Source organism: Chaetodon auriga, chromosome 9 (genome assembly GCF_051107435.1).
Source record: "Chaetodon auriga isolate fChaAug3 chromosome 9, fChaAug3.hap1, whole genome shotgun sequence".
NCBI lineage: Eukaryota > Metazoa > Chordata > Actinopteri > Chaetodontiformes > Chaetodontidae > Chaetodon > Chaetodon auriga.
In genome coordinates, this window is record NC_135082.1 from 25,090,872 (window position 1) to 25,103,454 (window position 12,583).

The 12,583-nt window shown below is 45.8% G+C and overlaps 1 protein-coding gene across 1 annotated transcript in view; it reads left to right on the plus strand.

Moving 5' to 3' along the window:
* Positions 1-12,583, plus strand: part of afg2a (AAA ATPase AFG2A) — a 101,816-nt gene that overhangs the window by 75,668 nt on the left and 13,565 nt on the right. Inside the window, exon 16 of the mRNA XM_076739031.1 lies at positions 6,938-7,102. Within this exon, the coding sequence (XP_076595146.1) occupies positions 6,938-7,102 (165 nt within the window). The remainder of the gene's footprint in view (positions 1-6,937; positions 7,103-12,583) is intronic.

Consider the following 12,583-nt stretch of genomic DNA (forward strand, 5'->3'; position numbering starts at 1 on the left):
GAAATTCAGATGCCATTCATCTCCAACGCGCACCCCCCCAACATACGCAAGTGTAAATACAAACACATGTACGGCAGAAGAATACGAGTACTGACCCAAAAAACAAAAGAATTAGAACAACTGTTGGAGGAAAAACATCGGCCACCGGTTGTTTCTGCCGATGTGTCTTGACCGGGGAGTTTGGAGGTTGCCCACAGGCTCTGGGGTGGATTATGGAAACCAGACCTGGCGAGTTTACACCGAACGCAAGGCTCCATAGAATTAAACTGCGAACTGTGGACAGCTCACAGGAAACGCCTCTTTGTAAAGCAAACATACATGTATTTTATGGCAGCCGCTTTACTGCTTTTTTATTTTGGGCTCCAATGAGTCGACATTTCAACATGGCCTCGGTCTAATTTCCTCTGCTTTTCTTCACCTTTTTTTTTTTCCTCCACCCTTGCCGCACATACACCGACTCGACCCACCTCCTCCTATCAAAATAAGGCTGCGTTTTTGGCAGTAGCCATTTTTATTTTTGTGGAGGTGTGAGGGCCGGTCAGTCGGGCTTGTTTTGACAGATTCAGGGACTTTACTGCAGCCCCCAGGACAGCTGCAGGGGTGCGAGTGCCCCCCCCCCCCCCCCCCCCCCTCCACCCCAGACCCAAAAGGAGACCAACACAGCTGCTGCTACCTCATCCCCCCCTTCCTCCCCTCATCTCAGCCTCGTCACCTGGTCTCCATATGATTTTGACCATCAAACGTGCACACAAACGCACACCATAAAAAGTAAAAGAGGTGTGACATCTAATTCTGTAATGACCCTGTTCTCAATAACACCATACACACACACACACACACACACACACACACCCCTCTGTGGTCTTGCCAGGGTTAGAGTCTGAGTCCGACTGGGGTCACACACACTAAAAATTAAAATGTGTGAATTCATGACTTGGACAGAACACCAAACTGTCCACGTATTCAAGGAGAATTCCAGTTTATTTCCCTCTTAGGTCTTATTTTTGTCATCATTCCTGTCAGTAATACTAACACTCACTGTTTCGTTGCTGAGACACAGTGACACGGTTAAAAAGCACTATTCCACAGCTAGAAACACGAACCACGCAGGTCTATGCAAAGCCGCAGGTTAACCAACTTATTTGGAAGATAAAATGAAGAAATTATCTTTATGAAACATCCAACACAGTTTATAGACAGTTTACTCACCTGTTTGCACAACACTTCAGGTGTGCTCACTTTCAGTTTTACATGCAAATACAGTGATTTAGATCATCCGGGTACGGGTTTGTTTGAAACCTGTGTTTGTGTTTGTTGGCCTGTCAGACTTTTTCCAGGTCTCGTGTTTAGTTGTAAACCAGAGTCGTCCTCTTAAACGGGCCTTCCTCATAGAATTTAGCTGCTGGAGAAGTTTCCATTCATGCTGCTGTGAAGTAGAAAAAAGTCGATTTGAAGATCCTGAACTACACGTGCTGTATTTTGCAGTTCTTTTACTCTGCATTTTGTAGGAAAACACAAAGAATTTGCAACCTTTTTTTTATGCTCAGCCATGCCGACATCGTCATTTTCTAACAAGTATCACCTGCTAGAATGACTTACACCTCATTCTGAAGCTACAAATCTTGACTTCCTCCCGGCTGCGAGCATGTGGGACAGTAGGGGGTTAACAGCGCCAGAGTTATTTGGTTCTTGGACACGGTGGCCTCGCCTGCCGGATGCGAGTTTGACTCAAGGGCAAAATCCAGAGTGAAAGCCTCTCATGTTTTTGACTGGTTGCCAACTCTGCTTCTCTCTCGCCCTCTCCTCTCCCTCTCGCTCTCTCTCCCCCTGTCATTCTCATCCCTCTCTCTCCTCTCCGCTGTCCCCTCCCCTCTCTCGCTGATTTACTCTCTCTTTCTCCCCACTGTTCCTCCTCTGATCCTCTCCCACCTCAAAATCAGCACTGACATAAAGCAGGTCCGGTGTCCCTCTGAACACAGCGTGGCCCCGTCCAAAATTATGTCATCTTTTTAGAAAGATGTGCTGTGCAAAACTCTTCAGTACATAGTAAAAATCTGTTTTAGCTACAAGTCAATGTATGTGGGATTTGAGGGAACTGAAAAACAGAACACGTTTGTACTCAGCGGAGGGATGAAATGAAGCTCTGGGGTCTTTTGCACCCAAAAAAATGTAATGCCGTCAGGAGCTTCTGTGACTAAATGCCTTGAAAAACACTTTGAGGAGAAGGATGAGCTAAAAGTCAAGCTAGCCATAGCAGGAAGGCCAGCAGACAGCTCTCACAAACAAAAGCTGCATCACAACCACCTGTTACTTCATCAGTGCTCACTGGGAGATGCAGTCCAGTGTGGTCCTCAACTCAAGTCAACTAGTTAGCTATTGGTTAATCGATGTCAGGCTGTCAAAAGCACAATAAACTGAAATTCACATCCCTAAGCAGTAATAAAATACACTCATATTACACTAAAACAATTTAAGTCATGGTTGACATCTTCCATGTTATGGAAGAGGCGAAAATAGCACATTTCAGAGAAGTGACGGAGACGCCTTGGATGTGTGTTGCACAATCGATGTTAAGGTTTCTGAAGGATTCTCATCTATGAAACAAACTCCCTGCCAAACCAAGAAGAATCAAACCTGGGTCAGGATTCAAGTGAACGGTCCAAGTCCGACAATGCCTAGAAACCTTCGTCTTTGAAATTGAGCTTCTCCCTAAAGAGGATGAGAAACCCCTGAGCCAACCCCAGCACGTACTTTCACTGATTGAACAGAAAAGTTGACTCCTTTTGCAGCTGCAGTAAACTGAATAACTATAATACCTGCAAGGTTGTTTTTAACCTGATGATAGCCATTTGTTGGCAATACCCTGTGTTCATTTCCCAAATCTGAACTGTAGAAGCAGACCTCTCTGACCTTTCTGTCAGCTTTTGGTTCCCATAACACTCTCTGCATTTTTTGTTTGGTGTGTGTTCTGCATAAATCCAGGGTGGCCCATCTCCAGTCACTATGACTCACCAAGGCCTCTGAGGATTGCAGACTGACAGGTTAGGAAACCACATACAGCGAATGCCTTCAGGCAGGGAACAAAGTCAACTGATGTCTCCTCAGGCAAGCCACTCATTCAGCCAGACAGCCTGCTATCACCCTGCGAGCTGGAAAAAGAACCAACAGAAAGGAGTTTTTAAAGAAAAGACATTTCACCAGATGTGCAAGGAAGAACTTAGTCATCATGTTCAGCATCGTGGAGCCTGTGTTTTGTCTCATTTTTCATTTGATCTGAAGGGAGTGAGAGCAACCAAGCAGATCTGATCTTAATTCAGCTGCACGGCGTCTAAGCTGCCATCTATGAATAAGACACCTGAACGGCGGGGGTGTCCGTTTGTAAACAGTTTGTAGACGTAGCTCAGAGCAGGTCAGATCGAAGCTGGCCAAGAATGTGCTCAGCAACAACGCTCCGAGGAGAAGATTCCCAGCATTCCCCACTGGTTAGGGAGAGGTACCGGCCTTCGCAGATAGGAAGTCGTCTGTCATTAGGGGGTAATCACTTCTTGAGGAGGATTGCAATGCCTGGAATGATTACTGTTGTTATCAGCAGTGAAACTTGGCGCAGGGAGAGCGGATGAGGTTTTTTTTCTCTCTCTCTTCTGTCTCTCTGTTTTCTCTCTTTGTGTGTTTTGATCAGCTTGACTGATCCAGCGTAGGCCCCACTTGTTTTTCAAAACTTTCTCACCATTGCACTGCGCCTGCCGTAGTCCGCGTTGCACACTCACCCAGATTTCGTGGTGTATAAATGCTTCAATGTTGACTTTAAGCGAGTTGGTATTTCTTACCTGGGGGCATTTCTAATTACTAATGGCTCGTGTGTAATGATGCCTATCATGTCGGTAGTGCAACAAGGTGGATGCTATCCGTCATGCAGGCTCGCGTTAGAAAAACAGAATTTATACGACTGCGTTTGTCGATGGTGGTTTTCTGTCTCCCACGCCACTTATCTGTGTTTGTTTGCAGGGTTTTGGTCCTGTAGTCCTTTCAAGTGGCTTGTCTGGGTAGCTTGGTCTGCCTTCTTTTGTCCTCCCCTCTCCTTTCTCCTTCCCTCCCTTCTCCTCTTGCCTTCTGCCACTCGAGCCAAGACTTCAGGTGGAATGATGCCGTTACGAAAAGAGCCCGTCAACGCTTGCCCAACATGCCAAGCCAAGTATTTGTCTCTCGGGGTCCCCCCTTACCTCCTCCTCCTCCTCTCCTACTCCCACCCCCAGCCCCGGATCCTTGAGAACAGGAAGTGTATCTTGTTAAGTGATGGATGGGCCCCCTGCTCTTGCTGAGAGGAAAGGGAAAAAAAAGCCTTTCTTTCCCTCCAGGGCAGTCAGATGAGTTTAGCAGTCTCAAAGCTGAGGGTCGGCTCTGCTTTTTGGGAGCGCCTTGGAACCCTTGGAGCCTGAGCGCCTGGAAGCCACGGGCACTTCTCCATTATGTGCGCAGAGAGAATTAACGTCTGATAAAGTAGCAGGCGGCATCTTTGCACTAGAAAAAATGGAATTAAAAAGACTAATCCGAGGAGCATTTAGCAGAATTGTGTATTGGTGTGCACGCTCGAGTATGTGTATTTGTTTGTCGGTGTGCATGGGAGTGTCTGCGCGAGTTATTTAGCCGGGGGTCAGCAGGTTTGTGTTGGCATGCAGCCGCCAGATACTTCCAGGGAGAGCAACTCAGGAAGTGTCCCTGGCACGTCCTCTGCATAGTGCAGTACGCACTGCCGCGACTGGATAGACCTGCTGTGACAAACAAGCACAGACTGTAATCCCCATTGCACCCGTCTCACCTCCTGCTCACTACCATTCCCACTAACCTGTGGGACGAACCGTGACATCAAACTAACTCTCACATGTGCTCTTTTATAGTTGTTTTGCCAGATGCATCTTATCAAGTTCCCCAAGTGTCAAGCCCTTTTAATGCTGCAGCCCTCAAACCTGCCATCCATCCATCTCCCAGCAGGCCTCCCCGGCGGCTACACTCTCCCTGCTTTGAATCACAGTGACCTTATTCCTCTCAATCCGGTTCATGCCGATGGTTTGTCACCCACAGCCAGACCCTCTCCTCAAACGAGTGGAACAACCCAGAGACCTGAAAAACAAGAACATTTCCTCTCATGATCCATTGCTCCTTTGTCAGCCATGACTCTGTTGTGGTTACCTAAGGGTAACTACTGATGTTTGTCTCCAGTTTCCATCCTCTCATGTTCCATACACATACACAGGAACACAAAAAAGCAACAGATAAAAGGCAGGAAAACTGTCCATCGCCCCAGTAAATGGGAATTGGTTATCCAGGGGGGGAAAACCATAAAACAAAACTCCTAAAATTGCATCCGGCACACTTTTCAAGCAGATGGAATTAAATTGTAACATGGCAAAGACCATTTGAACTCAGTTCATTATCGTTAAGGTTCAAAGTTAATTCTCAACTATGGAAACAGACGAGGACAAAACAACCTCATTTCAAGGTCCATTAGATGATATGGAGCTTTTGATTAAATCTTTGGGAGAGTTCACCCAGTTATCATTGAATAGTGGATGTTCAGATTTCCATGTTGGCTTCAAAGCTGAAGTTCACAGTTCATTCTCTCCTCCACGTCCATTTTGTCATATTTATCTTTTTCATTATTGATTTAACTGTCAGTTACTTCAGACTCACCATCCTGAGAAGCTACAATCAGTAACTATTTGACATTTTTTGCTTGATAAATGACTTGTTATTTATGAAAATCGTCAAAATCGTCTTTTCAGCTTTATCTGGGTATTTGCTTTTGCCATGGTTTGCTCAGTGGCTAAGGCTGACATGCTATACTAAACCTCTTTTTCATAGTCGATGTATATAAAACCAACAAGGAGGCTGTCAGCTTTGGGAGATACATGGTGCATGCAGAGAAGCAGGAATAGCAGTGTGATGGCTCTGTAAACAAGGGTTCAAAGGCTGCTGGTCCGGTCCCTCCAACCTTCACTGATCGCTCCTGACGTGACCTCCTGCATGGCTTGCGTCTGTGTGTGTCTCCTGCCTCGTCTTCGCTGGCCGGGGTTTAGCCCCGCTGTGGCCTGTCTGGCCCAAAGCCAGGGGCTCCGCTGTCTTTACAACCAGGCCTCGCTGAGTCCTGGGAGAAGAACAACAATGAAGCTGTCAGTTCCACTTGATGTTTGTTTGTTTTCCTGTTGATTCTCCGTTTTAAATGGGAATTCATGGTGGGGAAAATGCATTTTGTTTCTTCAAATCCAGCTCTTCTTCGTCTATCTGGCTGGTGAAATGGATACACAGCCCAAACCAAACAATACCATACCATACCACAGCTTGTCATGGCTTGGCTGAAGGGAGCGAAAGGAGACAGCATATTTGTCTGTCCGTCTGCCCGTCTGTGTTTGAGAGGCGCCTGCCACTTAATGACGTCTGACAAGCGAGACAGCGGCAGCTTTGGGTACTCAAGGACTGTTTTGGGGTCACGGAGATGTGATCTGTAGGAAGTGGCAGGTTTATCAGATAACGTCAACATTGTCTCCACACTGACTGCTGGAAGTGGAAAACTTAAATTTCACAGTTTGCATTTTAGGCATTTGGTTCACGGTCATGTTTAAAGAGGCGTACAATCAATGCTGGAGTGGTGGAAGCTTCAGTTCCCACATCTCCACCATAAGCAGTAAGGAGGTCAAAGGTCAGAGCTTCAGTGTTCTGACAGTTTTTGTGACGCCAGAGTGATCGCGTCAAAGGATGTGCTGGAAAGGCTTAAATAGAATAGATTTCAGTTGAATTTAACACGTGTTGCCTCAGCAAGCCTGAGAGCACGTCACTGATGCTCATTATTGATGTGTAGGCTTTAACTTTATGGACTTGTTTGTGACAATTTGTGAAATATGAAGGTAAACCGGTGGCTGACTGTCTTTTTTCCGTCCCACAGGCTCTGATGCGTCCAGGTCGCCTTGACCGGATCGTCTTTGTGCCTCTTCCAGATGCTCCAACCCGACGTGAGATATTTTCTCTCCAGTTCCACAACATGCCCGTGGCCCAGAATGTGTCTCTTGATGAGTTGGTGACACGGACAAACAAGTACTCTGGAGCAGAGGTGAGTTCCATCTTCATGGATTCATTTCTAACGAGTGCAGCAGAACTCCAAACCAGTCGTGACTGCCATGGAAACATAAAATCTGCAAGGAAATTATTGTTGTTTCCCTAAAACAACAGAGAAATATCACCAGAAGGAGATTTATGCAAGTAATGATGAGAGTGTGACTTCATTATGAAAACAGTTTACATCATAAAACGAATATACAGGCAACGAATAGCTCTGCCTGTTGAGTGTCAACGTTTCTCTTGCACTGGCACAAGCATCAGGTTTCCTGAAATTTGCATAAAAATCAACACGACAAACCAGTAAACTTCATGCAACTCATGAAGTGTAAACAGCATTCGGGTTTTCTTCAGTCCAACTCCCTTTCACATCCAGTCTGTTTAATAAAAAGGTATTTGCACTGTTGTTTATGCTCTGTGAAGTTTGAGGATTTGGACTGATTGTTGAAATAATCAGATTTTGGGATCTCAGTTTGACAACCATGAAATCAACTTTCAGACTGGTTTCTTATCAGCTCGTTCTGAGGAATAGCTTGCAGTTGAAAAAGGTTTAATAATCCAATGCAGACCATGCTGGGCCATTCACAGGCCTGCATCTCTGCCTTCTGACGACCGAATGAGAAACTGAGCGAGCTGCATTGCAGAGATGTTACTGTGCTTTTCCCATGATGTCTGTGTCGTGTCTGTGCTGCATCAGCCCTCGTGATCTCATGATGTCTGTGTCGTGTCTGTGCTGCAAGCCCTCGTGATCTCACAGCAGACTGGGAGTAATCGTACAAACGCTCCTTTGTGTGACAGATTCGTCTCTCTGCATTCGTCTGCCGTGTGATTCACGTTGGCTTAAGCAGAGGAACTGCTACCGTCCCTCCAGAAAGTGTAAGAAAAGGAGGAGTTTTAGAAAGAATGAACCTTCAATTTCTCTAGGTTTTTGTCTGTGTTTATTAATTAGTGCATTATGGTGCAGAATATAAAGGTTTTGGAGCTTTCTGGACTGGGTCTGACTCTCTCTGTCTTGTTCTCTGTCAGAGAAATCATGTTTGTCTTTGACCTTCAGTGTGACTCATAGTTTATATACCATTCCACAGAAAGAAAACATTCCCAAAAGATGAACCGTATATCTCTTCCCTTGAATGTAAATCCCTGCTGCGTATTTAGACTTCATGGGTCATGGACATGATAGAAATGTCATGCTGGTCCTCTGACAGGCTCAGAAAACAAACATTTTTTAACGATTCAGACACTGGCGTGCCTCGGCGGCCTGTGAAAACACACATGTCATTGTTGTCCCAGTCGTGCTTTCTGTGTGTGACATGTTTGTGAGCACTGCCGTGTGCTGAAGAATCCGTGATGAGTGCTTCCTTTCATGGGGCTGCCCGAGAGGAGGTAAGTGTTCTGATCAAGAGTTTCTTAATCAGCTTCTTATTATAAGAGATTTCTCATGTCTTTGCTCTTGTTTTGAACTAGATGTCATCCTGTTCCAAAATAAACCCATGAGCCTCATCAGAAGCCGACATGAATGAGTTCATTAACAAAAAACGAGACCTGATCCAAAAGCAACTCAAGTGTAGTCGAACCTCATCCAAACAGACCCTGCGGTAATTATCCCAAATGCAAAATGCACCAAACCTGAACAGACCCAAGCAGACAGAGAGCGTAAACGTTTGCAGCAACATGATTCGCCGCCTCTTAACGAGCAGCTTTCCTCAGGTATACGTGCCGTTTTTTTCCTGTATTGATGATGATCCGCCTCGTCGTCAGGGCTGATCTCAGTTGTGCTGCGTTATGAGAGATATTGACAGACTCATCAATTGATTATTCCACGTTTAATCAAATCTTATAGAGAATTCTTCAAGTTGTGATGCCAAGCACACGTGCACATGCACACTTCTTTCAACAAGCTTAGGAAACTTTATCTGAGGTAAAATCTAGTCTGATCAGGACAGGGGGGTGTTGAGGTGTCTTCTCTTGACACTGTGATCCTCTCGAGGGCAGTCTGAGGTTACCTATAGGGCCCCCTCGTATCCTGAAAGTACACACTCGCTCCCTGACTGCCGACTCGGCTGTCCCCACCCAAAAAGCAGCCTAAAGCAGGCGCGCACCTGGTGGAGGTATGCAGCAAGAAACCAATCCCCCGCTATCAGGTGTTGTGTTTGACATCGGGGTTTCTGCTGTAGTGTCTCGTCTGTGGAATGGAGGTTTGCAGTCACTTGCCACTGAGCTCTCGAAACCCCACAAAAATTCAAAGACATGCCACAGTCAAGCTGATAAGAGTTGGTAGGTGGAAAAAAAATGCCATGTCTCACCTGTGTTCGTATTATATTTTACATACCAGCGCTATAGATGAAATTAGATTAGATGAAACTTTAAACTCCCGTGATCACCGAGGGGAAGTTTGGGAGAAAACAGGATACAGATAACAGAGCAGCACAGGACTGAAGATAATGCTGTGTTTACAAGAAAAGAGCACCGAGGGACAAATGCAACAAATCAACAAAGAAAATAAACAAGTAAATGTCCAAACCCACTGACTGTGACTGCTGATTAATCCTGACTGGACTCGCTCTTCACATGCGTTTGCAGTTTGAACAGCACGTGACTTGCATTTGCACTGTAGCAGTTAAGATGTTTAAGCATGACATATCTCAATATTTTCCCCCTTTTTTTTAAACAGTTTTTACTAAAAAACTAGCAAATCGCCTTTTCATCTGGATGTTATCCCCCCGCTAATCCATGAGTGTTTGTGTTTCCTGCTGCAGGAAGACGCCGATCACCGCAGTTTACAGTAAATGAGTGAAAAGAAATCAGACCAATCAGATGATGTGAGTTCCTCTGAATAGATAATGGTTAAATTGCAGAGGGTTTGCACTGCAAATACTTTTTTTTTTAAATCCAGTTTTCACACAGATTTTTTTCAAACAGATTTTCTCCCATTTGTTAAATCAACAAAGACACACTAATAGCATACAACACCCTCTATCCATGATAAGCTACTGTACCACACACCCTCAGGCCCGGTTAAAAGCTTGTACGATTGGAGGAATGAGTGGTGTTGCCTCGGTGCGGACATCGGGAGTAGCTGGACCTCTCCGTCTCTGTGTGACAGCCTTGAGCCATTATATTTGACTTGGCATGCTAGCCGGTAATGCAGGAGGCAGCTGGGTGAGCTGCAGCCGACGTAGCAGCCGTGCGTCAAGCCCTGCGCTGCCAGGGAGCGAGCTGGATGAAGGCGGGCCGGTGGGGGGGGGGGCTCGTAAATCAACAGCAGCTAAGCAGGGTCCGGTTTCAGTTTTCATATCATCCTCGCTGTCGCTGACCCGCTCCATCTCGCCCTCTCTTGTTCTCACTCGCGTTGCGTTCTCACTTCTATGTCGGCTGCTCGTCTGGAGGCTTTGCAGTCGTGTGACAAATCTTCTGTCAGGTGCAGCTGGTGTCATCGTGGAGCTTAGATGCTTCTTTGCTGTGTTCCATCAGTATTTGCTGCCACCACGGCCTGTTTCCCTGCGTAAAGCAGCCTTGTGGCCTGCAACCAGTCACATGACATTGTTGACAAGTTGCAGGTGACGCTGGCAGCAGTGAACGAGGCAGAATGAAAATGTTTGCGCGTTGAGATTGAAGCCAAATGCTTCCCTTTGGTCGCAGACCTGCCATTCTGCCTATAATAACACGCTGAATTCCTTTTCTCTCTGGTGTTTATTGTTCAGAGTATCTGTTTTAATGCCAGCTTTAAGGCTCCAGCATTTCTGACTGTTGATACACAGCAGCTCGTGGGTCTGCAGTAGCATAGCTGCAGTGTGCATGCGAGCCTGGAGATGCTGTGTCTTTTGGCTTTTACATTTTGAAGGACCAGAGATGCACGGCCTAGATCCATAACTGCATTTTTCTTAATCAGCCCCATTCAGTGAAGTCAGGACTTCACAAACATGGGAACAAGTTGCAAAGTCTAGGTGTCCCTCTGAGTTGAATTTGTTTGCAGCCAAAGCAATCTCTGAAGAGTACCAAGAGTTTCAGAATACTGAAAGGCTTTTTGCAGCATCAGCACTTTCCTCTAGACAAAATCTTTATGGAGCCAAAGGTGACATAAAGTCGGATTCATGGAGCTCCCTGGTAGCTCACCTGGTAGAGTGCGTGCCATGTTACTCAGCAGCCCAGGCTGGAGGGCCCTTTGCTGCATGCAGCCTCTCTGCAAAGGCTTTCCCGTCTCTCTCCAGCTGTCTAAATAAATAAAGCAGAAATGCCAAAAAACAATCTTTAAATTAGGATCCATAATGACATAATGTGCAGTTTACCACTGATTTCCAACTTTTTCAGAGTTTAAAACCTCCTAAGACTCAGGGATGAGACACGAGTAAATATGTGCATGTGCTCACTGGCAATATCTTCATTAAATAAAAGCTTTGTTGACTAAATGAGGATCTGTGTGCTGCTCAGATTTTTACAGAAACTGAAAATGTTCACAACCTTCTAGCAAGACTCCTCAGTTCAGACTGAAATCTCTTGATACTGAAATTCCAAAAAAGTGCTGTATGGAAACCTGAGAGGGCTTCAGCTTTTCAGCAAGGCTACAAACAAGGCCTGGAACTGACTCAGTGCATGAGACAGAGTGCAATAAATCCTCAAGGTCTTTTCCTGTCAGGGCTTGATCATAAACAGAAAAAAAAGAGAGAAGTGGAGTAGCATCACACCTTCCTTCGGGAGCAAGTTAAGCCCTTCTTCTTCTTCTTTGAGACAACACTACGATTATAGTATCAAATGCTGCTTCTGTTTAGGAAAGTGATGGCAGAGGTGAGGAAGGAGAGCCGGCAGCAATTTTCTGGGCTGAGTGCGAGTTAAAGGTGTGTGTGTGTGTGTGTGTGTGTGTGTGTGTGTGTGTGTGTGTGTGTGTGTGTGTGTGTGTGTGTGTGTGTGTGTGTGTGTGTGTGTGTGTTGTCGGTGGAGGTTTAGCGGGAAGGTGAGGGTTGGGAAACCAGATGTCACTCCGGGCAGGTAGGAAGACAGGTGATTTTAACAAGTTTGTAGCTCCGAGCTGACAACAACTGCCTCCTCCTGCGTGACTCTCCTGCCTCCTGCTCCTCTCGACCCTGCCTCCCCCTCCTCTCAGACAAGTCTGAAATCCCAGGAATGTAATTAAAGTCCAAGCTTCAGGTAGTCAGACTGCCATAATTGAGGCCTGAAACATGCTCAAAATGCATATTCCTCCATCACCTCCACAACGACGTCTGCAGAACTTTCTCATCACGAGCTAATGATGAGAAAGACAAAGTTCAGGAGCAAGTCCAACATAAAATGTTACCATGTTACGCCAGTTGTATCACAGTTATGTCCACTGTGACCTCCATGGGCTGTAAATCTCCTCTCACACTGCATTTCATAACAAAATCCTGCAGTTCTCTCCGTCTGCTGAGTGACTGTCCAAGCTTGACTCGTGCTCTGACGCTTTTTCTTCGGTCAATTCTTTTCTTTTTCTCTTTGCTGCTCC